The following is a 27,892-nucleotide window of genomic DNA, read 5'->3' on the forward strand; positions in this document are numbered from 1 at the left end:
CCATGCTGTCAGTGAGGGCAGTGTAGTGCTTCCTGGCATCACTGGCAGCATGGCACAGCAACAAGGGATCCAGCCAGGGGCAGTAGATTTGTGACCATGGGAAGCTGTCATACAGGGCAGTTTGGGACACTAAACAATAAGGACCTGTAGTTGTTTAGTGTCCCAAAGCTGCCTGCTGCCTGTGTAACACACACAGAGCAGCTCCTGCTTCCATGTACTCACCGGGCGTTGTGTAAGCTCCGGATGTTCTGCCCTCATTCTCACGGAGTTCCCGGCTGCAGGGGAGGAGGGGGAGGGAGGGGAGGAGGGGGAGGGAGTTGAGGGGCGGGCACTGACTTGCTCTGTGTCTAAGGCAGCACTTGTGAGCACAGAGCAGGTCAGATGCAGACTACAGTATGAGAGATCACTGAAGCTCTCGGCAAGCGGCAGATTTTCCTGCATTGCCTGAGCTGCAGTGATTAACAGGGAAATGGAACCGGAAGATGGTACGCGTGCCCACAGAGAGGGCTGTGCGTGCCCTCTCTGGCACGCGTGCCATAGGTTCGCCACCACTGGTATATAGGATGCCAAAAACTGCGAGGGTTAGAGAAAAATCTAGTTTTTGTTCCAGCTCTTACCCATAGATTCAGGCACCGTGACTGTGGTAATCCTCTTATATTTATTATCCATGGCCTCCTTCCTTAATTATGCTAATGAGCCTGAAGGGCTTTGGGGGTACTTCCAGAGCCCCTCCATGCTGCAGCTTCACTGACTGTTACACTGTGCAGGAACACTTCCCTCCAGCCACTGTTTTCTGAAACTGTTTCCTGTGATGCAGTGAGATTACATTAGACAGATACATTAGCCCCCCAGATTCGTTCTGATTCATTAGCATAATGTTAATAGTTGATTTTTGAAGGAAGGAAGCCATGGATAACAAATATAATAAAGTTACCAGAGAGTAAGTTCCCACAATGGATTTTGTTGGTAGATTTGATTTAATTTATGATTTACCAAAACCAGAATTGTGGTTGAAATACAATAATTAACACCCCCCTTAGATTGGAAGGACAGCCATAACTTTCTTATTACTAATGAGCAATAAGGGGCTTAGTGCGGCCCAGTCAGTATATCAAGAGGCTATAACAGAATGGAACATCCTCTGTATCCGTCATCGGATTGCACCGCCGCAGAGTTATTACACAAAGTGGGGACGACCCGGTCCGTTTGTCCTAATTTACACTATATTCTTTTTTTGCTTTAGTTTATATTGTACGTTAAATCCTGTGGGCTGATCCGGTTGTCACATCTTTATTGGCAGCATAATATTCAGTGACCTGTAATGCTGGAGATGGATTGTGCTGAGGCTGCGGAATATTCAGTGTCAGATATTAAAGCGTCTCGTAAATTAATATTGGAAGTCATTAATAAATGCACTGACACATGCGGCCCGTATGTCCCCTCTCCGCACTCCTCTCTTATTTTAGAACACACTCGTATTCTTTGTGAAACAGCAGTATTGAACTCTGGGCCCAATTGTGATTCAGTTTTTTTTCCGAATACATGCGGTCCCCTACTTAAGAACACCGACTTACAGACGACCCCTAGTTACAAACGGACCTCTGGATGTTGGCAATTTACTGTACTTTAGCCTTAGGCTACAATAAACAGCTGTAACAGTTATCACAGGTGTCTGTAATGAAGCTTTAGTGTTAATCCTGGTTCTTATGACAACATTTTTAAAATCCAATTGTCACAGAGAGCAAAACATTTTGTCTGGAGTTACAATTATAAAATATACAGTTCCGACTTACATACAAATTCAACTTGAGAACAATCCTCCAGTGTGAGAACAATATCAGTGTGCTTGGTTTACAATCCTTCATCCTGGTGGTAGATGTCCTGTAAATTATGAGTTTTGCAACTTTTAGCACTTATTCCCTATTTAAATAATAGGGTTACATTTTGGCATACAGAGGGTGTGATCACTGTGCCCCCAGCCATCATAAGAGGTAACCAAGTACCCCATGTAAATGGAATTGTGTGGCACAAGGGAATTACTTCATTCACTACTATAGGATTGACTATTTTGAATTTCTATGGAAGTGAATACTACATTGCCCTGGGGCGCTCATACCCTCTGGGAGCCCCATTGGTAGCCGTATTAGTGAGGACCCCTTTGAAATTAAGGTAAGGAAATGTGACCTATCGTTTTAAAAGTTTTCTAAAAATTTTATATCTTCTATGCATTACTTCTGCTCCTATATTGCTAAAAAGTTCATTATTTTGACTATTCAGATTTCGGATGCAATAGAACAGCTGCAGGAGGCGCTGAAGCTGCAGGGGGATGACCTGCACTGTCTGCATCTGCTGGCTCTGCTGTTATCTGCACAGAAGCAGTATAAACACGCCATCGATGTCATTAACATGGCCCTCACCGACTACCCAGAAAATTTCAGGTATTTTTTTTTGTCATGACCTAACTTGAAGATAATTGTAATTACAGTGCACCACTGATGCTAATAGTTACAGAGCGTTTCCTTGTGGGGTACAGTAGAATGCTGGTTATGTGATATAAGTTATACACAGTGACTGAGGGTACATGATTTCTTTAGGGCCCTCTAAATGGTTGTGGCCCAGCCCAGGCTGGTGAGATGATCAGGTACATGGTTCCCCACTGCCGTGCACCTGCTACAGTTTCAGGTTCCATTTGTTTTGGGATGTATTAGGCGTGCGGCAGGGTTCTGGGCAGCATCACCAACCTTTGTAAACAAACAAGGACCCGGCAGTGAGTATGGCACAGAGGGTGAAAGAGAGCGCCAGAAGAGGTGAGTATAAGATGTTTAACGTTTTCTAAGATCCCTCCTCAAGTAAGTAAAGCTTTAAAGCTATATAGCACAAATCAGTAGTGCAGGTGGTGACATTAAACTTTGTAACACATTTATTAGCAGTGCATAAATGAACTTTTCATCCAGATAAAGATGATATAAGGAGAAGCTGATAAAGTTTTTTATGACTCAACTACTTACAGACATGCACAAAAATGTTGATGTATTTACCCAATTTGACAATTTCTCCCATCCTTTGCCTCCCAGTTTTGTCAATGGAGTCACATATACCTGTCATCTATCCTTATAGCAGTAGACCTGTACATCTAATGGGCCAGTCCTTATAATAATGATAATTCTTTAATTATATAGCACATACAGATTAGGCAGCGCTGCACAGAACTTGCCTGTCTGTGTACAGCGTAATACAAGACATGTCCCATATTTCGACCATGTTATGGCGCGGGGTGCTCCCTTGTCTATGGAGAGGGGATGGGTGAGTATCGCTCACCTCTCCTCCTCTCCAGCACGGGGCTGTATGCAGCCCACACAAATATATACGTCGTATGAATGTGCACTAACACACACAGTACAAAAAACATAGTATATATGAGGCTTCATGGTTCCTCCATATTGCTGAAAAATATTCTCAGGTTTTTTTGCCGCTAATTAGACAAAAGATAAGAAAACCTTGTGCCGCGCGGCTCAGTAAAATTCTGCCGGCGCTCTGTTTTTTTTTACAGTGATCATTAAAATCTCTTCAATTCTCCTCGGACGCTCTGACATTAACTGCCATAAAGCAAGACGACCTAAGATCACACATTTAAGGAAAAATACTTATAGTCTGATGTGACAAAATGTCACTAGCGATACAGAGTGCACTGGATTTCATCCCCCCGAGGCAGAATCCTATTTGGTATTCAGCTAATTTTTTAAAGCTTTTTTTTTTTTTATTATTGCTGGATTGTACCATATCATACTAACGAAAAGCGGAAATGTCTCTAATGTAAGAACTGTGGTTTTTTTTTACCCCCTTAATCATTATATAGAGTAATGGATAGGCTAAGCTTTTAATTGGATTCTTTTGTAGTAAAAATTTCTGGAAAACTCTATGGCCCAGATTTATCCAAAATAGTAGAGGGTGCAGTTTATAAATACATGTGCAAGCACTGGTAATGTGGCCTCAAAGCCCTTCTGGCTCATTAGCATAATTATAAAAGATGATGTTAGAAGGAAGGAGGCCATGGATAATAAATATAAGAAGATTACCACAGTCACAGTGGGGCATATTTATCAGGACCTCTGCGCACCGCACCGCTTATTGCTAGCTTTTGCGATTATTTTCCCCAATCCGCCACCTTCACGCCAGTGGGGCGTGAAGGGGGGGCGCGGCCGGCCGAGCGGGGGGGCGTGGCCGGACGGGAGTGGGCCAGCGCGGGACGTTACTGTCCCTGCGCACTCGCTGCTGCGGTTTTTTTCGACGCCAGGCCCTGCCTGTCGTAGGTTAAACGCTGCGCTGCTGGCAGCCCGATACATCAAGAGGCAGAAGCCTCATCAAGAATCGGGCTGCGAATTTGCAGCGGCGGGGCTATCATACGCTGGCGCACGAGCGCCAGCGTATGATAAATATCCCCCAGTGCCTGAATCTGTGAGTAATGTCCCTGATTTATCATGATGGATTTTGATGATAGTTCTAAAGACATATGTGGTCATTGGATATTTGCCGCTGAAATCCCCATTTTTTTTTTGTAACTGCCTGTGTCTCCAGTTTTGTGGCTAACAGAACCGCAAACCTGATCCGATTTGAAAGACGAGGTTCTTCTCTTTATTATGATACCAGGGAGTTCAAGAGAGTAACGTTTGAAGTGACTCTCCTCGTCTAGCTTCTAAAATTGACTGATCTCTGGCAAAAAGTCAGTCTTCCCTGCTCATTTACATATAATTTTGGAAATGTTTTTTTTTAAGGTAAATTGGCTAGAGTTCACATACAAGAGGGAATTCTAGAAAGTACATTTCAACCCCTACCAGAGGGGCAGTTTCGGACTAGGTTTCCTTCAGACCCTCCAGAGAAAATCACTCTGGGGGCCCACTCTTCATTATCCCCCAGGAAATATACTCTAGCAGCCTCCAAATTTTGTTGTTTTCTGATGGACCTCTGGGGTTCACTATTGGGTTGAGCCACAGGTCACCGGAGGATCCTCTGGTACTCTGGTGGGCCATTCTGACACTGCTGAGGGGGTTCGTTGTTTAATGGGATAAAAGCTGGTGACCAAGTCCCTTTAAAGGGCATCTACCACCAGGATGAAAGACTGTGTGCAAATGAGCCTCAGGGGCTCCAGGTCCATTAACACCTATGGAGCCTGGAGCCCCTCAGGCTCATTTGCACACAGTCTTTCATCCTGGTGGTAGATGCCCTTTAAGACAAGCGGTCCTGCCAAAGTTTAAGTGGAGACGTATCTAACTTTCCTTACCCAGACTGAGACTTTGCAGGCTCCTAATGACCAGGACACATTCCCGCCAGCACCACACCCCGCTCTATAACACATTTCAGAGATTTTTTTTAAATTAAAGGGCATCTACCACCAGGATAAAGGACTGTATGCAAATAAGTCTGAGGGGCTCCAGTCTCCATAGGTGCTAATGGAGCCCCTCAGGCTCATTTGCATACCGCCTTGAATCCTGGTGGTAGATGTCCTTTAAAAAATGTTTTGAATGGATTGAAACTCGTTACTGATGTCCTGTCTATAGACTCGTGTACATACCAGATTATTCCTATAGTGTTACATTTCCTTCCATCAATTCAGTTAAAAAAAAGAGCACAATCTAAATCCCGAATTCTGATTTATTAGGTGTCACCCCGGCAATACCGGGCTAATAAAAGCTCCCTCAGTTCCGTTGTGTAGTGTATATATCGCAGCGTTTCCATAGCAGCCCCGTTCCGGCAGCTTTTTAATATGGAAACAAATATGCTCGACCCCCCCTCCCCTCCCCTGTTTAACAATATCTCGCGCATGAATCTTGTCCTCATTACATTACCTATTCCAGCCGCCCGGAGAAATGGATGATTCCCAGGCAGATGTTTTTTTTCCCTTAAACAATGCAGCTGGAGCCGCTATTTAAGCGATTTTTCTGTTGTGTTTTTTATAATTTTTTTTCATCTTGCATAGAATTTGCTGGGTGTAAAAGCAGAAATGCTAATTTGCAGGCAGCTACCAGGATCGGGAGGAGGAGGGCGACGCTCGCTTATGTTTAGGGGCGCTGCATGTCCCAGTTTTCCCTTAGTGATAACACTTTTTTGCCACAGGAAATTTTTCCATTTGAAAAAGCCTATTAATTCCGGTTTGCAGTCTGGTGGTGCACCTGGAGGAACATATTGTCATTATTAACAGTTTCCTGGGAAGATTGCTTTTCATTTACAAGCAAAGCGGAAAAGACTTTGAAAATTGTCTTCCATGGTATCAGCAGTACATCCCTATCATACAAAGAGACAAAGGGTAGTGACGGCCTTTACAGGGAATCTGCCATCAAAATCCATCATGATATGACTTGTAAGTAGTATAGAAGCGAAATTAGGGGCATCTAAAGTGACCCTCCTCCCCCAGGCTGTAATAGTAACTCTTCTCAGGCAAAAACATGACTCTTCTTTGCTCATTTTCACATAACGTTGGAGGAGATTATTTATAGGTAAAATGATAAGACACATAAAAGAGATAATTCATTTTTCTTTATAGAAAACCTACCATCTAAATCAAGCATGATAAACCCTCAGGTAGGGGTTGAAATTCTGGTCGGACTGTGCCCTAGTTGTAAGGAACCAGCAAAGTCTCAGTCTGGGTAAGGAAAGTTAGATACGTCTCCACTTCAACTTTGGCAGGAACGCTCATCTTAAAGGGCATCTACCACCAGGATGAAGGACTGTATGCAAATGAGCCTAAGGGGCTCCATTAACACCTATGGAATCTCTCAGGCTCATTTGCATACAGTCCTTCATCCAGGTGGTAGATGTCCTTTAAAGCTGACCCCCTCAGGTGGAAATGTCCTATCTAGAATTCCCTCTTGTAGGTGAATTCTAGCCCATTTCCCTTAAAAAAAAATAATTTACAAAGTTCTATCTAAATGAGCTGAGAGGAGTCACTTTTTGCCTGAGATGAGTAACTTTTAGAAGCTTGAAGAGGAGAGTCTCTCTTCAAACTCTTCAACTCTTGGTATCATAATAAAGAATCTTGTCTTTTAAATCGGATCAGGCTTGTGGTTCTGTGAGCTACAAAACTGGAAATACTGGCAGTTACAAACAAAGTTGGGGATGTGAGCGGCAAATGTTCAATTACCATCTATGGGGGTCATTTACTAAGGGCCCGATTCGCGTTTTCCCGACGTGTTACCCGAATATTTCCGATTTGCGCCGATTGTACCTGAATTGCCCCGGGTTTTTGGCGCACGCGATCAGAATTTGGCGCATCGGCGCCGGTATGCACGCGACGGAAATCGGGGGGCGTGGCCAAACGAAAACCCAACGTATTCGGAAAAACCGCCGCATTTAAAAAAAAAATTGTGTCGCGAAAATTTCACTCACCTTCATCCTGGATAGGCCGGTGTATTTCGAGGCATTCCAGCGGACTTCAGCGCAGCAGCGGCACCTGGTGGACGGCGGAGGAACTGCTTTGATGAATCCCGGCCGGACCCGAATCCAGCGCAGAGAACGCGCCGCTGGATCGCGAACGGACCGGGTAAGTAAATCTGCCCCTATGTCTTTAAATCTACCATCAAAATCCATCAAGATAAACCAGGGACCGTGACTGTGGTAATCTTCTTATATTTATATTTGTTATCCATGGCCTGCTACCTTTTAAGATCAACTTTTAAAATTATGCTAATGAGGCTGTGGGGATATCCTAGCCTGTGAGCTGGCTTTACAGACTGTTACACTGTTCCCTCCTGCCCTCTGCACTTCCAGCAGCTGGAGTGGGGGTGAGACAGTGTATCAGTCTGTCAAGCCAGATCAAAGAGGAGCTAGTAAGGTAAACCTTCAAGCTCATTTCCATGAATGTAAAAGTAGATTTTTAGAAGGAAGGAGGCCATGGATAACAAATATAGAAGATTACCACAGTCACTGTGCCTGGATCGACGAGTTCCCCTTTAAGTTTTTATCATGCTTCATTTAGATGGTTTGGGTATGAATTTCCTCTATTATGTGTCTCAACTATTTACCTATAAAAACAAATCTCCTCCAAAGTCATGTGAAAATGAGCAAAGAAGAGTCATGATCTTACGAGTTAAGAATCTCATCTTTCAGATGACATCAGGCTTGTAATTCTGTGATCTACAGAACTGGGGGACAGGCAGGTAAAGACATACTCATAGAGTGTAAGCTCTTGTGTCACACCCTCATCCTCATAGACTGTAAGCCCTCGTGTCACCCCTAATCCTCATAGACTGTAAGTTCTTGTGTCACCCCTCATCCTCATAGACTGTAAGCTCTTGTGTCCCCCCTCATCCTCATAGACTGTAAGCTCTTGTGTCACCCCCTCATCCTCATAGACTGTAAGCTCTTGTGTCACCTCCTCATCCTCATAGACTGTAAGCTCTTGTGTCCCCCCTCATCCTCATAGACTGTAAGCTCTTGTGTCCCCCCTCATCCTCATAAACTGTAAGCTCTTGTGCCACCCCCTCATCCTCATAGACTGTAAGCTCTTGTGTCACCCCTCATCCTCATAGACTGTAAGCTCTTGTGTCACCCCTTCATCCTCATAGACTGTAAGCTCTTGTGTCACCCCCTTATCATCATAGACTGTAAGCTCTTGTGTCACCCCTCATCCTCATAGACTGTAAGCTCTTGTGTCCCCCCTCATCCTCATAGACTGTAAGCTCTTGTGTCACCCCCTCATCCTCATAGACTGTAAGCTCTTGTGTCACCCCCTCATCCTCATAGACTGTAAGCTCTTGTGTCCCCCCTCATCCTCATAGACTGTAAGCTCTTGTGTCCCCCCTCATCCTCATAAACTGTAAGCTCTTGTGTCACCCCCTCATCCTTATAGACTGTAAGCTCTTGTGTCACCCCCTCATCCTCATAGACTGTAAGCTCTTGTGTCACCCCTCATCCTCATAGACTGTAAGCTCTTGTGTCACCCCTCATCCTCATAGTCTGTAAACTCTTGTGTCACCCCCTCATCCTCATAGACTGTAAGCTCTTGTGTCACCCCTAATCCTCATAGACTGTAAGCTCTTCTGTCACCCCCTCATCCTCCACTGTTCCCTCCTGCCCTCTGCACTTCCAGCAGCTGGAGTGGGGGTGAGACAGTGTATCAGTCTGTCAAGCCAGATCAAAGAGGAGCTAGTAAGGTAAACCTTCAAGCTCATTTCCATGAATGTAAAAGTAGATTTTTAGAAGGAAGGAGGCCATGGATAACAAATATAGAAGATTACCACAGTCACTGTGCCTGGATCGACGAGTTCCCCTTTAAGTTTTTATCATGCTTCATTTAGATGGTTTGGGTATGAATTTCCTCTATTATGTGTCTCAACTATTTACCTATAAAAACAAATCTCCTCCAAAGTCATGTGAAAATGAGCAAAGAAGAGTCATGATCTTACGAGTTAAGAATCTCATCTTTCAGATGACATCAGGCTTGTAATTCTGTGATCTACAGAACTGGGGGACAGGCAGGTAAAGACATACTCATAGAGTGTAAGCTCTTGTGTCACACGCCATCCTCATAGACTGTAAGCTCTTGTGTCACCCCCTCATCCTCATAGACTGTAAGCGCTTGTGTCACCCCTTATCCTCATAGACAGTAAGCTGTTGTGTCATCCCCATCATCTTCATAGACTGTAAGCTCTTGTGTCTCCCCTTCATCCTCATAGTCTGTAAGCTCTTGTGTCACCCCCTCATCCTCATAGACTGTAAGCTATTGTGTCACCCCCTCATCCTCATAGACTGTAAGCTCTTGTGTCACACCTCATCCTCATAGACTGTAAGCTGTTGTGTCACCCCCTCATTCTCATAGACTGTAAGTTCTTGTGTCACACCTCATCCTCATAGATTGTAAGCTCTTGTGTCACCCCCTCATCCTCATAGACTGTAAGCTCTTGTGTCACCCCTCATCCTCATAGACTGTAAACTCTTGTGTCACCCCTTCATCCTCATAGACTGTAAGCTCTTGTGTCCCCCCTCATCCTCATAGACTTTAAGCTCTTGTGTCACCTCCTCATCCTCATAGACTGTAAGCTCTTGTGTCATCCCCTCATCCTCATAGACTGTAAGCTCTTGTGTCATCCCCTCATCCTCATAGACTGTAAGCTCTTGTGTCACCCCTCATCCTCATAGTCTGTAAACTCTTGTGTCACCCCCTCATCCTCATAGACTGTAAGCTCTTGTGTCACCCCTAATCCTCATAGACTGTAAGCTCTTGTGTCACCCCCTCATCCTCATAGACTATAAGCTCTTGTGTCTCCCCTCATCCTCATAGACTGTAAGCTCTTGTGTCACCCCTCATCCTCATAGACTGTAAGCTCTTGTGTCACCCCCTCATCCTCATAGACTGTAAGCTCTTGTGATCAGGGCCCTCACTCCTATTGTTCCATTTGACTGTTTGTATTCTGTAACGTAATATTATATTTGTATATGTCCCCTATGATTTGTTAAGCTACGGAATATGATGGCGCTATATAAATAAAGATTATTATTATAGACGGAAATGTGAGCCCCATATAAATTTTAACTGATGTCATCTACAGTTCTGTAGCGTGTGATCTGAAAGATGAAATTCTTATCTTTAAAATGGCACTAAAATCCAGGTTCTAGGTGCTATAGGACCAACGATAAGGTTATCTGAAGTGCCGCTCTCCCTGCTGCCTCTACTGAAGAGGATGATATCAGTCATTTTCACATGACTCTGGAGAAGATTTTTTTTTATAGGTAAACAGGTGAGATTTCACATAAAATAGAGAATTTTAAGAAGGAGATATCCTACCTGAGGGGGGTGCTAGCTTAATTGGGTTGAAATCTGGTGACAGGTTCCCTTTATTTCATATCTCCCTGCTATCCAGCACTAAGGAGAGGTAGATATATATGGAATATGGTCCTCCAGTTACCAGCAACATTAATAAGACATTGATGTAGCACTTTGGGTTTCATGAATAATGTATATTCGGCGCTGTAATTTAGTAAGTAAAAAAAAACGAAGGGGAAAAAAAACCAAAAAGATAAAAATAGTTAAAAGTAGAGCTAATTACTCACATGCAAATACTGTGCATCTCCGTATATCACGTGCTAGAAGAGGAAATACATATATATATCCACTACCAAAAAATGTATTTAGTAGTTTTGGGGTACATTTACACGTAACATCTGGCTGGTACACATGGAGACCATTTTTCATGGACATATGGAAAGATTATTCTCAGAATAGTAGAAAAATTTTGTAGTTTTTAAACCTTCGATTTGTAAAAATTCACTGTTTTGTAAATGATGCTTTAATGCTGACATCATAGCTCTGTGTGTGTTGATGTAAGTAGCAGCAGGACTGTGAAAAAATAATGCAATTTATTCCAGGATTGTAGCTGGACTTGGAGCACTGTGGTGCACAGGCATGTGAAATCTTTTCATTGAACACAATACAACCCCCTCCACATAGTAGTTTCAGATTTCTGGTTAGCAGGGGTGTTACTACAGCAGCAACAGCCATAGCAGCCTTAATGGGGCCCACAGAGTCAGGGGGCCCCATCATCTGACCTGACACTAAAGAATGGACCATTATATACATATTATGCTACACATTGTACAACATAATACTTATATAACATATATGTGATGCATATATGTTGTAGATGTGTATATGGGATGTGTATATACTGTATGTTTGTATATATGCTATATGTCTGTATCTTGCACTGTATGTATCTATATATGAAGGAGGCCCCATTCAGAAGTTTGCTATGGGGCCCTGCCTCTTCTAGTTATGCCCCTACTGGTTAGATATTAAAGCAATGTTTAAATGCAGAGATCTGAGAACACATCAGTGTAAGAAGCTTCTATTTTAATACTACAGCATCTACTCAGGGTAGGGGGGGGGCTGTGATGAGTTCAGTGAAGAGACCTCACACTACACTGCACTGGAGTGTCCCAAGTCCAGCTACAATCCTGGAATATAAATGCAATTTTAGGTGTAATAAGCTTTGTGCTCATTACACCTAGTTGGACATATGATTTTCATATTTCCCAGTAGTAGTAAGAGTAAATTTTGTTATATTTTGTTATAGACAAAGAAACCATGGAAGAGAAAATTTTGCTTACTGCGTAATTAATCATTTTAATCCTACAAAAAATCTTGTGCAGACGTCTTATAGAATGACATAAATGTCTCTGTTGTTCTGCCGGGAGCTGCAACCTTTGGATGTTATGCATAAACTCTTATGAGGCCATTTAATTGAGTGTAATTCCTGGTTCTATCCATCAGATGGCAGTGTTGCTGTTGCTGTAGCTTTGTATTCTTTTGCACCTTACCAGTAGTGCTGTGTATGAAGTGATAGACTAGATGCCTTGCAGCTCTAACATATACTACACTTACAACCATCCCATCCCCCCCAAAGAGTTGCAAATTTCTATCAAAGGATATTCCCCAGCATGTGATCTGATGAGGAAGGATCGCTTCTTACATATTCCAAATTCTTCAGGCAATGGATTTTTTTTATATTTGCTATATTTGTATTTGGCTCAATTCCAATCCATTCTGTAAAATCTTCTAATGTTTCTTAGCACAGTATCCAGACTTGCATGTAGCTTACCATTTTTAATTATCTGCAGCGAATGAGGCACCAAAATTGTTAAAGGAAATGCATTGTGAACCAAACATACGTTGAGAATGATGCTGCAGCTGCACTGATGTAGAAACAAATCATTGTTTAATCCCTGATCCGGGTGGTTTTTCTCAAAAAACAATTATAAAATTCAGGACTTTGGGAAAGCTGGGTGCAGACTGTGTTTCACATAGCTTTCTGAACTGTCCCGACAGGAATAATCAACCTGAACTGGATGACTCATACACAGCAGCTGGGGGATGGGGCAGTGATTGATTACTTCTGCCTGTCAGGCACAATACAGTGATGATGTATTCTTGGCTTATGTTGGGCAGGACAATGCTGGATCAGGGCATAATTGGGGTAAGAGGAGAGCACTGGGGCCGCCACAGGAGCGATAAAGCCTCCTTATCATAATTTTATAATAGTTTTTTTAACTAAACCACTCAGTTCACTGATTAAACAAGATATGTTTCTGCATCAGTGTCGCTACAGCATTCTCATGGTATGTTTGGTTCACAATGTATAAAAGCAAATGGTAGATTCCCTTAAAAGTGTTCTAATCATCTGGCAGCATGTTGTAGAGAAATTCACTATTATACCTTTATTTTATCTGTCTGTTATGTTGTTTCTGAAAAATTCTCATTTTAATCCGTATGCTAATAAGGTCGTGCCTTCCGCATCCAGAACACTAGTATTCCTGCATGGACCACCAACTTCTTAGTCAAATAAGCCGGAGTTATCCCTCATGCAAAGAGGGAAGATTTACAGATAATAGCAGTGCTCTGGGTGCTGAGGACACACCCGTGTACACCAACTGCCTCATTAGCATACATATTAAACTGGGAATATCTTAGAAAACACATAATGGGCAGAAATGATAAAGATTTGATGGACATCACAGTGTTTTTCTTACAACATGCTGCCAGTAGATTATAATGCTTTGTGGAGGTGATAAACACCTTTTAAATGCTGCTCACCTTTTTCTTATCTTAGCCAGTCTTAGGATAGGTGTTCACCAAAACTATACGAATATTATTACTGTAAGTAGATGTTACTTACATCCCAACCACAAAGGTGTTGTGTGGGGCGAAAACAGTCAAAGCCTAAAAATGTTGTGCAAAGTGGGGCTTTTACAGAAAATCAGGCCAATCACTGGCCTCATCAGTTCCATGTACATAAAAGGCACATGACCGCTGAGACCAGTGACTTTCTTAGTGCATATATACACTGGGGTAAATAATTATGGAAAGTAGGAGCTCCGAACGTCTTCGTTTAAAGAGCCAGGAGCACCAGATAATTAGCATAATTTTAAAACTATCAGGAATGATAAAGTTTTATGCCTAACAATCCTGCCTATGCATTAAAATGCTGTTGCGTCCGTGACTTCGGCTGAAAATAACAAAGAGCAAGTGGTTGATTTCTGTACCCTCGGATCAGAAGTGCTAAGGCCACAATCTACCATCAAAATCCATCATGATAAACCAGGGACACTTACTCATAGATCCAGGCACCGTGACTGTGGTAATCTTCTTATATTTGTTATCTATGGCCTCCTTCCTTCTAAAATCAACTTTTATAATTATGCTAAAGAGCCAGAAGAGCCCCATTTGAGCTCTAGCTGCTCCCACAGCACTTTCCCTCCTTCTTCCTGCTATGAGAATACAGCACACAATGCGAGGGGGAAGTGCTGTAAGAGCAGGGGGTGGGGGAAGACAGTGTAACAGTCTGTCAAGCCAGATCTCAGAGAGCCCTTCTGGCTCATTAGCATAATTGTAAAAGTTGATTTTAGAATGACGGAGGCCATGGATAACACATATAAGAAGATTACCGCAGTCACGGTGCTGGGATCTATGAGTAATGTCCCTGGTTTATCAGGATTTTCTTTAATGTGGTCTTAGCACTTATGATTCAAGATTTTTATTCGTCTATTTTTTTTAAAAAATAAAATCTGCTCCTCAGGGGTTGCTCTGAGATTCGGAAAACCCCGCTCTTCTTCCGGGAAGCTGACTCTACTGCCCCCTACAGGCACTTATTGGCACTGCCTGTCGTTCCACAGCCCAGCTTTTTAATGCCCCTTCTGTTGCAATCCGGCGTGGACCCATTCCACGTGGTATCCAGGTACATTGAAAGACATTGCGATGCACAGATAATCCAGCCTCAAAGAGTTAAAAGACAGAGCCATCTCTAGAGGCCACGGGATCAGACATCACCACTAATATACAATATTTCCCAGGCGTCAGCGCAGCCTGCGGATTGTGTTCTCAGATTGGCAGAGCGTAATAACCGTATATCACAGTATCATCTGCCACTGTATATTTCCCATAGCAACAATGCGAGGATCTGACCCAATGAGAGCCTGCGAGGGGGCGACCATCAAACGCAGCCCCCGGGATCCAATCCGGCTTGTTAGTAAATCAGGAGGCCTCGGAAAATCACCCCGGCAACCTGGAAGCGGCACTTGGCTGGGAACCTGCTTTAGGGCATAGAATATGGAGGAGGGATGACACTATATATAGGGCATGTCACATATTACACATAGAGGCCGCAGCTTCATATGTCTCACGTATCATTACTACAGGATAATCAGGGCATTACTGAGGGTGTACAGGGGGATGTATGGGAATGATGTTGTATTAGCGGCACCTTATAGAAGTGGCATCATGTCAGGTAATATGGCAGCCCGTGAGCAGGTCATGATTTTATGGCTTTATAGGGGATGCCTACATATTATATAGTATTATATACAGATAGAGTATGGTAAGGAGCATGTCACCGCTACATGTAACATGTCACTACATCCCTGTGTGTATAAGCAAACCTGTTACATGGAAAGGTAGAGCAGGAGAAGATGAGGAGATTGTATGTAGTGTCCTATCTGCAGGCAGAAAATGATGGCGCAGGAGGACCTGAGCAGGCATAATGTCCTATCTGCAAGCAGAAATTTTAGATCAGGAGAAGCTGAGGACATTGTACATAGTGTCCTATCTGCAGACAGCATGTTATAGAGCAGGAGGGGCTGAGCAGATTGTACATAGTGTCCTATCTGCATGGAGCATGTTATAGAGAAGGTGGAGCTGAGCAGATTGTACATAGTGTTATATCTGCAGGCAGCATGTTATAGAGCAGGAGGAGCTGAGCAGATTGTACATAGTGTCCTATCTGCAGGCAGCATGTTATAGAACAAGAGGAGCTGAGCAGATTGTACATAGTGTCCTATCTGCAGGCAGCATGTTGTAGAGCAGGAGGTGCTGAGCAGATTATACATAGCGTCCTATCTGCAGGCAGCATGTTATAGAGCAGGAGGAGCTGAGCAATTTGTACATAGTGTCCTATCTGAAGACAGAATGTTATAGAGCAGGAGAAGCTGTGCAGATTGTATATAATGTCCTATATGCTGGCAGCAGGTTATAGAGCAGGAGGAGCCGAGCTCATTGGCCCACATATACTAAAGCCCCTGTGCCAGTTTTCTGTCGGACTTTGTGCACAATGTTTGCACATGTATTTAAAGGAAACCTACCACTTGTAGTGGCAGGTTTCTGATGGAAATACCGGGCACCAGCTCAGGGTGAGCTGGTGCCGGAGCTTATTTTCGTTAGTGTTTTAAACCGCGGTATCGCGGTTTAAAACACTTTTTAAACTTTATAGCCGGCACAGGCAGGTACGCGCTCGGCGCTTACCGTGCGCGCGGCTACATAGGAAGTGAAGGAGAGCCGCGCGCACACTTTAAGAAGTGTCTGCGCCAAATATGTGTCGCGGCTGCACTATTCCTGAGAGGAGTGCTGGTGCACCACATTTATCATGCAGTGTCCAACAGAATTGTGTCTCACGCCCCGTGTTAAAGGTGCACCAAAAACACAGTTGGTGCACTCTGTCAGGGCAGTGCAGGGGGCGCCAGATTCATGAACAACGTGGGCACCCAGGCCATCACCCCAGCATGAAGTTCACCAGACAGGACTCAAAGAATCTTCCTACAGAATCTTCCTATAATGATAGGCGAATTTGCCCTCCTCCTTTCAACTGCGTTGGTGTCTTTAGGTTGAACGGTTGAAAGTTGTCAAAGAACCAGGAGAAATAAATTACTGCTTAAATTGCTGTGCTGGCACTTTGCAATAAATAAGTGGCTTTTGGTTGAAGTTTGGGCACTGAGGCTCTAAAAGGTTCGCCATCACTGGTCTAGTGTGTGCTCCCTCTGGCAGGATCTGCTAGCTTCTAGCTTCTTATGCCGTGTTTTTTTACAAAATAAGTCTAAGGGGCTCAGAACTGCATTAGTGGTAATAGAGACTGGAGCCCCTCAAGCTCATTTGCATAATTTTTAAATCCTTTCTTTATAAAAACAAAAGCATATGAAACGTAAAACAGAGCAGATCCTGCCATAGGGGGCACACACCAGTATGTTAGTGTGCTTGGTTTACAATCCTTGATCCTGGTGGTAGATGTCCTTTAAGGTACATTTGTCTTCTGTAAAGCAAATAAATAAAAACAGCTTAATCTCATTTTTTTTTTTCTTTTAAATATCTATATTTCCATTCACTGACTTTAACCAGGTGATCTCAGAGCACAACCTAATAAATCAGTCATTCTCAACCTTAGCTTTATGATATTCTACTTTGCAGCCTGCCGTAAAGCAGATCCCTAAACCTGTCCACAGCCGGGAGCAAGATGGCCGCCCCCCCGAATATCATGTAAAGAAATCAGCCTACAAAACCTGTGCTGCATTTACTTTAAGAAATGCTGCAGTCATTACGCTGTGAAGCTCAAACATCTGCACGGCGTGACCCGGCGCGAACTCTCTCTTAAAGTCACCAAAAGGGAATTCCGAAGATTTTATGGGCTGAAAACCTAGAATTTTTTTAAATGTTTCTCGTAGGGTTTTACACGCCTGCGATTTAGTGAGTGCGGCAGTAAATCGGTTTAAGAATTAATGAAGGCAATTACGCTTCTTTGCTCGTTTTCTCCAAACAGGAGCTGACCGAGACTTAACTACTAAGCGTCTCCAGCGATGATGGTACGCAGCTCCGCCGCAAATTCTAATTGGAAGAACAATGGAGGAGAGTCATTCCGGGAGATTTTGCATTTATAATTGAACTCTTATGAGGCTCTGACTTGAGGGTTGCTAAGCCTTTCCCGTTCTACGTGTGTGTTTTTTCTCGCTCTCTCTCCCACCGCATTAATGCTTCATTCCTAAAGGGGTTGTACCTCCTGATTGGCTGCTGAGACCTGCAGCAAGACTGCAGTGTGTCTGAGACCCGGCTTTGCAGACTGCGAGTCTGAGCTAGCAATGAAAAAGGCAATGAGTGATCTCAACTTTTACACCTAACTCTGCAGTTCCCCTTGGCCGGTAACGGAGCATGTCCGCTGATCTGCTGCACCAGCACTCTCCTCCATGAGATTTACAGGGTTATAAATATGCTGCAGAGGATTAAAGTTAGGAAGGGGGTGGGGGGGTGGAACTTTCACTCAAAAGAATTACACGGATAAACATGTCTCTGCTCCGGGGGCAAAGTCATTCTACTATTAGTCAAAAAATCAGAGTCCAAAAACAACAAAATTGGGAAGTACAGGCAGTCCCCTATTTAAGGACACCCAATTTACAGACCCTATGGACCTCTCTGCCCACTGTGACCTCTGGTGAAGTCTCTGGGTGTTACTATAGTCCCAGGCTGCAATGATCAGCTGTAAGGTGTCTGTAATGAAACTTTATTGATAATCCTTGGTCCCATTACAACAAAATATGTATACACTACAGGCGTTTTGGCTAAATAATCGGCTCAGTGGAACAGTTGTGTCGGTGTCATCCTCTGTCCGTGGAGTGCGGCTAAGGAGATGCTGATTGTGTCATTGTGTATTTCATGGACGCTGTCAGTGTGAACAGGGGTTTTGGATTGATTAGCACCACACCCGTCGCTGTCCTGCAGCTTGGCTTTGGTTCATCTATAGTTAACCTGCTATGATCGACAGCTTCACACTTCCTGCCCATCATTGTATTGGTGCTGGCTGTAGAAGTTTCTTTGGTAGCTCCAGACTATTCTTGTGATTCTGATCTCTATTCTGAGATGGTAGATGATTACTGATGGTAGACGTGTCCTAATAAGAAGTTTTTCCTCAGGACTTCTTTTATTAAAACTCTGGGGCACTCCGTCCAATAATTTATTCACGCCCCTGTGCCCCTACAGGGACTTGTATCGCAATGGGTAGAGTGAATAAATGATACGACGAGGCACTCTGAGGCGCAGGAGGAGCATTTTACACAGGAGAGGGGTGTGATGAACACACCCAGGGGGCACAGCTGGCAGGGAGCCAGGTAAAGTTTAATAGAAATTATCTACTTTTCCGTTATCGCTCTCCTGGCTTGTCCGTTGTGTTACTGTCATATCTGATTCAGATTTTTGTACAGTTGATTGAATTGTTCTTGACTGCTCTACTCTGGGTGATCTACTGGCAGATTCCTCATTACTCTACTCCCATTGATCTACTGTCCCATTCCTGACTGCTTTACTCTCGGGTGATCTCCTGGCCCATTCCTCACTGCTGTACTCTGTGTGATCTACTATCTTGTTCCTGACTGCTTTACTCCGGGTGATGTGCTGGCCCATTCTTCACTGCTCTACTCGGTGTGATCCATTATCCCATTACTGACTGCTTTACTCTGGGTGATCTACTGTCCTGTTCCTGACTACGCTACTTTGGGTCATCTACTGGCCTATTCCGCACTGCTCTACTCTGGTCTAGTGACCCATTCCTGACTGCTTTACTCCGGATGATTTACTGGCCCATTCCTCACTGCTCTACTACCTTTGGTGCTGCCACCATCAATCTTTCTAGGGACCTCTTCCTGAGGATCTTCTCAGTGATTGCGAACCTTTTAGAGACTGAGTGCCCAAATGACAACCCAAACCCACTTATTTATCACAAAGTGCCAACATGGTAATTTTATCAACTTATTGTTCCCTGCTCTGTTGTAGCTTTCAATTGTGTCAGCATCCTGCGGACACGAATATACAATACAGCAGATAGAAGGAGGACAAATTTAAGGTCCCCTGAACACAAAGAATTTTTGTGCCTGGAGAAGGAGCTACAAAGATAATTCAGATCTGTCCACACTTTCCCACTCATACAGTAGTCCCAGGCAATGCTGTTGCTTTCAAATAGCATTCAGCGTGACAAGTCCTGGGCTGCCTGGGAGTGCAAGTAGGTACCTTGAGTCCTCTTTGGAGATGGCGTGGGTTCCCACAGAGAGAGCTCTGAGTGTCACCTCTGGCACCCGTGCCATAGGTTCGCCACCACTGGTCTAGACCTATCTGAGGAAGTTATGGATGAAATCTAGCATATCCCTTAGACTTTCCACCAGCAATCTAGACTGTTGCATTGAGAATCCCCTTTCTTGTATGTGACCATAAGAGTTTGGCCTCTCAATTTAGAGAGAGTTTTCTGCAAATGATCATATTACCCATGCAAGTCCAATCCAGCCAAGCCCTGTAAAAAATATAATAATATCTAGGGAGAACTTGCAAATAATCTTCTTTCTTTTTTTTGTTGTACTAAACAAAAAGTCTGAAGAAATATGTTCCTGCCGGGGTATTGCTTCTTAGACATATTACACTAATTGGCCATAAATGGTGACTCTGCAAACTAAGGCCAACCAATAATGTAATTACTATAATTAGTTATTCGGCAACATAATTCACCAGATATTGACATGGGCTCTTTGTATGGGCCATAGAAATGATAGATGACGCTGAGGGGAGAAGAAAATAGTAAGCAAGAAAACCTTTTCTTCTGGCGTTATTGTTGCTGATGTCGGGTAGACCTCTTGGCTGCCGTTCGGAGAGCGTGATTTCTATAGCTTGTAGTATTTTGTAGTATTATGTTCCTTCTTATTATGCTGCAGTGAGTGGATTTGCTTTGTATGACAGCTTATAGCCCTTTTACAGGGATAACATATAAAGAATCTCCTATGTGATAGGATAATTCTGATCATTATATACATAGAAGACTTTCTTTATGTCACCAATTAAGTGGCTTATAGCTCCGTCGTCCGTGATACATGAAGTTTCCATAATATGTGCCATAGTTAGGAAACTACAGTGATACCATGCCTATCCCTTAGTGTCCCAAATGACTGAAAATAATATTATCTCTCCCCAGGCCCACTTGAAATAAAGGAAACACTTATAGTTACCTTGGTCCGGAGCTTTCAGGGCCTGCAGAGGCATTTGGTGAAACCAGCAATGTAGCCCCTACACTTCACTTAGAAGTTTCTTGGGGAATGGATGATGTGTCCCTTCTGCCTGCTTTCAATCTGCTGTTTCAGCACCTTTAGAAAACCTTCAAAGGTCCTGAAATGGCTCATATGTACATGTGTATTGAGAGCAGGAGCAAATTTACGTGGATTTCATGGGTGAAGGTCCCTCTCAGTATAAAATTTGGTGGGTGGTTTGGGTGTCCATGGGCCCCCGAGGAGGCTTGGGCCCTGGAATACCACGCAAACTGCCTGTATTATAATTCAGTACTAGTCTTTGCTTCCTTTTTTAAGTTATCATTTCACTGATTAAGGCACAGTTGAATCTATTTATCTAGCCCCCACCATTCTTTACTATTTAGCACCCAGCATGACACCATCCACCTGACAGTAGAGGGCTTAGGGAAAATTCACACAAACGTGTGCCTGCCATACCATAGCACAACGGGCACAAGGAGGTGCACAGAAGAGGAGGAGGCGGTGAGCACTGTTAGCTCCCACCCCTCTCCATAGAGATATACGGCGCCATTATACGGGGAAACATAGGACATGTCCTATCTGTTCCCCGGGTACGGAACGGTACGGTGCCGCACGTGTGCAGCAATGTAACGCTTCGTACAGCTCCATGGGCCCATTACCAGCGTATGGGGGACGTATATACGACATATACATGGCGGCCATATATACGTCCCCCAAAGGTTGTGTAAATTCACCCTTAGATATTATATTGGCTGCCGAAATTAGAGAGAAAAACTAGACAAAAACATCTAACTTTACGGGAATCAGTGTTTAGAGGGACACTGTGGTTCTGGACCAAGACAACACAGGCTCTGCATTAAAAGTCTAGTTTTAATTAGTTTTTCAGAGTAGGGTATTCATTAAATTATGCTACCCAGGCCATATAGATAAGCCATTTACATTGAACTGACAATATTCTCCTGTGACCCCCTATTTAATGAGGCCAAGCTGTTTTATTTTCTCTTATGCTTAACCTTATGACTGAGTAGTCACAACTACAGCCATACAACAAGGGTAGTTGTTGGTAGGAATTGTGACTATTTTTCCCCGATACTTTTTTAAAAAAAAACAGGTGTGGAGGGGTGGGGAGCAGGTTGGACTGGAGACACTTGGAGCTGGGAAATTTACAATAACCTGCCCTGAATCCTGGCACAGGTTATAGCTGCATTCTGCACCAGACAGGACATGTTGTACAATTACTTTAGGCATCCTATCATTTGTTGGATGTACTAGGCATATCGTGCAGCGACAGGGTCTGTGTTATGACCGGCATGTAACACGCCCATTTAGTTGTCATGTTCCTTCCATCATCAATAGGGCAGAGATCATGGAGAATGTGCCATACCATAATGCATAAGTAATACCAAGTGTCCTAGTTATATAATAAATAACTTTAAATTAGAGCTGTGACAGTACCAGGTACTCCAGGGACACAAAGCCACCTACTTCTGGCTCCCTACCCTGTGTTACCTGTTGTTGGGCAGCTGATCCGTTTGGGGGGAGGGGGGGGTAAGTTATCGGCTTCCTCTGATTGACTAGTGATGTCTTATCCTGATGACCACCTTCACATTGGAAAAACATGCCCTTGATCCAATATGGCGCCTATGTTACAGATATAACCTAGCCACCTACTACCGGCTCCTTGCCCTGTGTTACCTGGTGCCAAACAGCTGATCCGTTTAGAGAGAAGTTATCGGCTTCCTCTGATTGGCTATTGATATCTTATCCTGGTGACCACCTTCACATTGGAAAAACATGCCCTTTATACAATATGGTTCCCATGTTTTGGATATATCCTAACCACGTACTTCCAGCTCCTTGCACAAATGATTGTTTAGGGGCATTTATTGGCCCTCCACCAATTGACTATTGATGTCTTTTCCTGATGTCCACCTTCACATTAAACAAAACATGCCCTTAATCCAATATGGCGCCTATGTCATGGATATAACCTAGCCACCTACTACCGGCTCCTTGCCCTGTGTTACCTGGTGCAGGACAGCTGATCCGTTTGGGAGGGGGGGCAGTTATTGGCCCTCCACCAATTGACAATTAATGTCTTATCCTGATGACCACCTTCACAATGGAAAAACATGTCCTTGATCCAATATGGCGCCCATTTTCCGGACATAACCGAGGCAGCAACTTCGGGCTCCTTGCCCTGTGTTACCTGGTGCCAGAAGGCTGATCCTTTTGGGAGGCAGTTATCAGCCCTCCACCGATTGATGTCTTATCTTGGTGACCAACCTTCACATTCAAAAAACTTGCCCTTGATCCGATATGGCGGCCATGTTCCGGACATAAGCTAAAAGATAGGCCCCACCTCGCTCATTACTTGCTGGGGAATCTGATAAATTTTGCCTTTTCGTTTCTGGAATTTGTAGGTGTCCTGGGACTTTATCTCAACCTGTATTTAATTTTTTAGGGGCTGTACACTATATGATATAAGACCCTCCAATGTAAAACCGGCCTCGCTTAGATCTGCAGCATGTCCTGAATATTTAAAGTCTGCAATATCTATTCATAACCCCATATCTTTATCTCCTTCAACATTATTCCATTTCTTATTAATTCTTTCCATCCATTTCTCGCTTTTGTGAGCGCTTCAATGCCGGATCGTTTCTATCCTATCCATCCTACAAACACATATTTTATTCCACGTAATACCAGTGGTCATTCCCCTAAAAATGCTCAACGCCGCTGCCCGAAAAACCACTAAGAGCCGCGGATCATTGGCATTCGGATCCTAGCAGACATCAATAGTCCTTCCAGTGTAAAAGTAGGTCAGCAGGGAGGATGCTTAAGTGAAGGAGGGAAGGTCATTATTACCAAGAAAGTGCTTGTGGTTACATCCAGATTACTTCATGCCGCAACCTTCCTTGTCAGAGGGCACAGAGAACCGAAATTGCAGTGGTAGGTTTGGAGCATTATAATAAGACATAGCCTCTCGCCGGGTGCTATAGCTTCATCCACGCAGAAGTCATTGCTGCTAGCGGAGACTGGAGCTGCATTTCAAGTACACGGCTGAAGGGTGAAATCTCTGGAGGTAATGCAGAATCTCTTCCGCTGACAGCGATTTTCATAAGCCTCTGTAAACAGATACTCGCTAGATTAAAAAAAAAAAAAAAAAACCTGCGGAGCATCAATTGTGTCAATCTACCTGGCGGTTCTTTGAAGCGTCACGTTTGCCGCCCTTGTTAGGAACTTATTAAGGATTTCAATGAATTCCAATTATACGGGAAACGTTTAGTAGAGCTGATAGCCGCCTTTATCCTCGGATGACTTCAAAGATGTTGATATTCCGCACACAAAGCGTCACTTTACTGAAGGAATTTCTGGGAGAAGGAGAGAGTTTCCTTTAGGGGAAGAGATGGTGATATCTCTAATAGCAGATGTCTTATTTAAGGGACAGGAACAAAATGAAAATGAAATTCCAAAGAAAAACAGATTTTCTAGAACTCTAGATCTGCTGCGTCGTTATGGAGCTGAAATGTAATATTCTGACTGCCTGCAGCCGCCACTAGAGGGGGCATAGGAGCCGCCAGCCAATTCATGAAGTACAGAGCTGTACTTCTGGCTTCCCTTTGTTGATTTCTACATTTGAACCCTCCTCCTCCCCCCAATCTAATTTTCCAATCTGGGAAGACCCCTTCAACAAAACCTTTCACCACCTACACCAACTGCAACTTTTTGCCTCCATTAATAGGTACTGTTCCCAAAACTTTTGCACTGCCCCCATCATTCCAGAGCAGTCAGTGTCAATATATTCTGCTCTCTATTGTCGATGGGCGGTGCCCGGCCACTTGCTCCAGCCCAGGACCACCCATTTGACAGTAAAGAGCCTAATGAGTATAGTTTAAGGCTTGTTGCAATACCAATATGCTGATGAATCTCTCTTATGCCTTAGCTTACTTTTAAAAGGTCTGTTACGTTTTAGTAGATTTTGCATAAATCAATAGTACTACTGAATAAAAGCTACGTTGTAGCATCTCAATGAAAAGTGCTTCATTCTTCACTTACTTAATTTACTTGACTTTCCTACTCTTCCTCCTAAAATTCTGCTGATGTCTGTTTTGCTAGCTAGAGGCCCAGAGGCCTGCATGGTGCAAAAGCTTCTGAGCGGGAGCTTAGTCACAGGAGTGAGCGGATGCCAAATCATAGCATTGAGTGGGACCTTAGTCACAGGAGTGAGCGGAAGCTAAGTCATAGCATTGAGCAGGAGCTTGGTCACAGGAGTGAGCGGATGCCAATTCATAGCATTGAGCGGGGGCTTAGTCACAGGAGTGAGCGGATGCCAAATCATAGCATTGAGTGGGACCTTAGTCACAGGAGTGAGCGGAAGCTAAGTCATAGCATTGAGCAGGAGCTTGGTCACAGGAGTGAGCGGATGCTAATTCATAGCATTGAGCGGGGGCTTAGTCACAGGAGTGAGCGGATGCTAAGTCATAGCATTGAGCAGGAGCTTGGTCACAGGAGTGAGCGGATGCTAAGTCATAGCCATGAGTGGGAGCTAAGTCACTGGAGTGAGCGGATGCTGAGTCATAGCATTGAGCGGGAGCTTAGTTACAGGAGTGAGCGGATGCCAAATCATAGCATTGAGTGGGACCTTAGTCACAGGAGTGAGCGGATGCTGAGTCATAGCATTGAGTGGGAGCTTAGTCACAGGAGTGAGCGGATGCTGAGTCATAGCATTGAGTGGGAGCTTAGTCACAGGAGTGAACGGATGCTGAGTCATAGCATTGAGTGGGAGCTTAGTCACAGGAGTGAACGGATGCTGAGTCATAGCATTGAGTGGGAGCTAAGTCACTGGAGTGAGCGGATGCTGAGTCATAGCATTGAGTGGGAGCTTAGTCACAGGAGTGAGCGGATGCTGAGTCATAGCATTGAGCAGGAGCTTAGTCACAGGAGTGAGCGGATGCTGAGTCATAGCATTGAGCGGGAGCTTAGTCACAGGAGTGAGCGGATGCTGAGTCATAGCATTGAGCGGGGGCTTAGTCACAGGAGTGAGCGGAAGCTAAGTCATAGCATTGAGTGGGAGCTAAGTCACTGGAGTGAGCGGATGCTGAGTCATAGCATTGAGCGTGAGTTTAGTCACAGGAGTGAGCGGATGCTGAGTCATAGCATTGAGCAGGAGCTTAGTCACAGGAGTGAACGGATGCTAAGTGAGTGGGAGCTAAATCACAGCGGATATGTCTTTTAACGACAGCTCAAAGACAACTGAAAACAACACTCAAAACCTACAGAAGGGAAAACTGCTATAACAAGAAGAACAGAAATTATATACCACAACAGCTTTGCGGTAAATGTCAGAAATACTGCACTGTCTGTGAGCACCTAAATCTAATCTATCCATTTTAGTTGGGGGCCTGAAGAACACCACAGTCCTAAATCCCACCTATATTAACAGATATCTGGGTAGGTCCTAAGGTCAATCTTTGGAATAAGTTAATTTGTACAGTTTTGTCTTAATCTTGCAAGAGGAGAACATTGGACTGGGGCCTCTGCACATCCAGGTAACATATTCTCCAGCATATTCTGTGTACATCTCATGAAAACCCATTCGCGTGGAGGGATTAAGGGATTGCTTTTTCCGAGAAAAGAAACAAGTTAAGCATAAACAAATCCCAAATAAGCCCTCTTTTCATTTCTCCATTCCTGATTTTATCATCCGTGCACTGCAGGGGATACTTCCTCTTCCAAATGACCCCCCCCCAATGAATACTGTATTGGTATCTGAACTGAATTACTATTGATTTGTATGGCTGGACAGAATCCGGATAGTGCACACATAGGGAATTAATGTCATGTCTCATTCTCATTCCCCGGCCCCTGGCTCGTTCATTAAATAACCTGACAGAAGGTTGTCTGCCGGATTCAATAGGGGATTCCAAACTGAGCCGGAACGTGGCAGGGGGATAAAGGAACGTACTTTATTTTGCCTTAAATGGACAACGAAACATATGGGCAGAATTATTATCGTGCCAGGGGTGTACCGCGTGGCATTATTATCACAATATTAGACCAAGGTAAGGTGTTGCTCTATGGGAGGACGACCCACCCTGGCTGTGACAGGCAATCCAATATCTGCCGTAAAACTTCCTTCTTGACATAGTACTTGCAATTAAAACGAAGATCTCCATGGGGACCATCATATCCATCACGGCGGATACTGTTCATTTACTCGGCCTCGTGCAAATCCTTAGGTGATATTACTTGTCAAATCCTGACATCAATGGAGAAGACCTTCCTTGAACAGAAGAAAATCACATGGACGTTAGAGTCTGTAATTACCTTTAATAGGAAACGAGTCTATCATTGGCACCTTGGTAATAGGTCAAGTCAGTTAAAGGGCAGCACCATAAGGTATGAAATGTCCTTTCTAGAATTCCTTCTTGTATGTGAAATCTCACCAATTAACCTATACTAAATTGCTTCCAAAGTCGTGTAAAAAAAATAAGCAAAGAAGAGTCATATTTTGCCGGAGATAAGTCAGGTTTAGAGGCTGCAGGGGATACATCATTTCAGACATTCCTGAAGCACCTAGAACCATACTTTTGGGGTTATACTAAAAATAAAACTCTCGTCTTTCGGATCACATCAGCCTTGTGGTTCTGTGATCTACAGAACCAAAGATACAGGCAGCTAAATACTTAGTCGGAAAGGCGAGCTTAAGATAAGCGTCCAGTTCCTGTCTGCTTATTATCATACCTGTAACCACAAATCTGATGTGATCTTAAAGATGACATTCTTATCTTTAATATGACACCAGCAGTATGTTTTTAGGTACTACAGAACCAGATAGAAGCATACAAGGGGCATGTGACACTCCCCCTTCCAGCCTCTGAACTTGACTCATTTCTGGCAAAATTGATTCTTCTCAGCTCATTTGTATATTACTATGAAAGTTACTATTTTAAATAGGTTAACAGACAAGATTTCACAAAAAAGAGGTAATTCTACATAGGACATTTCATATCTCACCTTAGGACCCTCATAGTTTAATGTGTTAAAATCTGAGTCCTTTAAATTA

The 27,892-nt window shown here is 43.7% G+C and overlaps 1 protein-coding gene and 1 long non-coding RNA gene across 5 annotated transcripts in view; one reads left to right on the top strand and one right to left on the bottom strand.

Moving 5' to 3' along the window:
* Positions 1 to 468, bottom strand: part of LOC140121092 (uncharacterized) — a 31,925-nt gene extending 31,457 nt beyond the window's left edge. Inside the window, exon 1 of the long non-coding RNA XR_011854026.1 lies at positions 223 to 468. This is a non-coding gene — a long non-coding RNA (uncharacterized lncRNA). The remainder of the gene's footprint in view (positions 1 to 222) is intronic.
* Positions 1 to 27,892, top strand: part of TTC7A (tetratricopeptide repeat domain 7A) — a 265,076-nt gene that overhangs the window by 163,903 nt on the left and 73,281 nt on the right. For all 4 annotated transcript variants that reach the window (XM_072140303.1, XM_072140306.1, XM_072140304.1 and 1 more), the window contains one exon: positions 2,278 to 2,438. In XM_072140303.1, the coding sequence (XP_071996404.1) occupies positions 2,278 to 2,438 (161 nt within the window). The remainder of the gene's footprint in view (positions 1 to 2,277; positions 2,439 to 27,892) is intronic.

Source organism: Engystomops pustulosus, chromosome 3 (assembly GCF_040894005.1).
Source record: "Engystomops pustulosus chromosome 3, aEngPut4.maternal, whole genome shotgun sequence".
NCBI classification, from domain to species: Eukaryota; Metazoa; Chordata; class Amphibia; order Anura; family Leptodactylidae; genus Engystomops; species Engystomops pustulosus.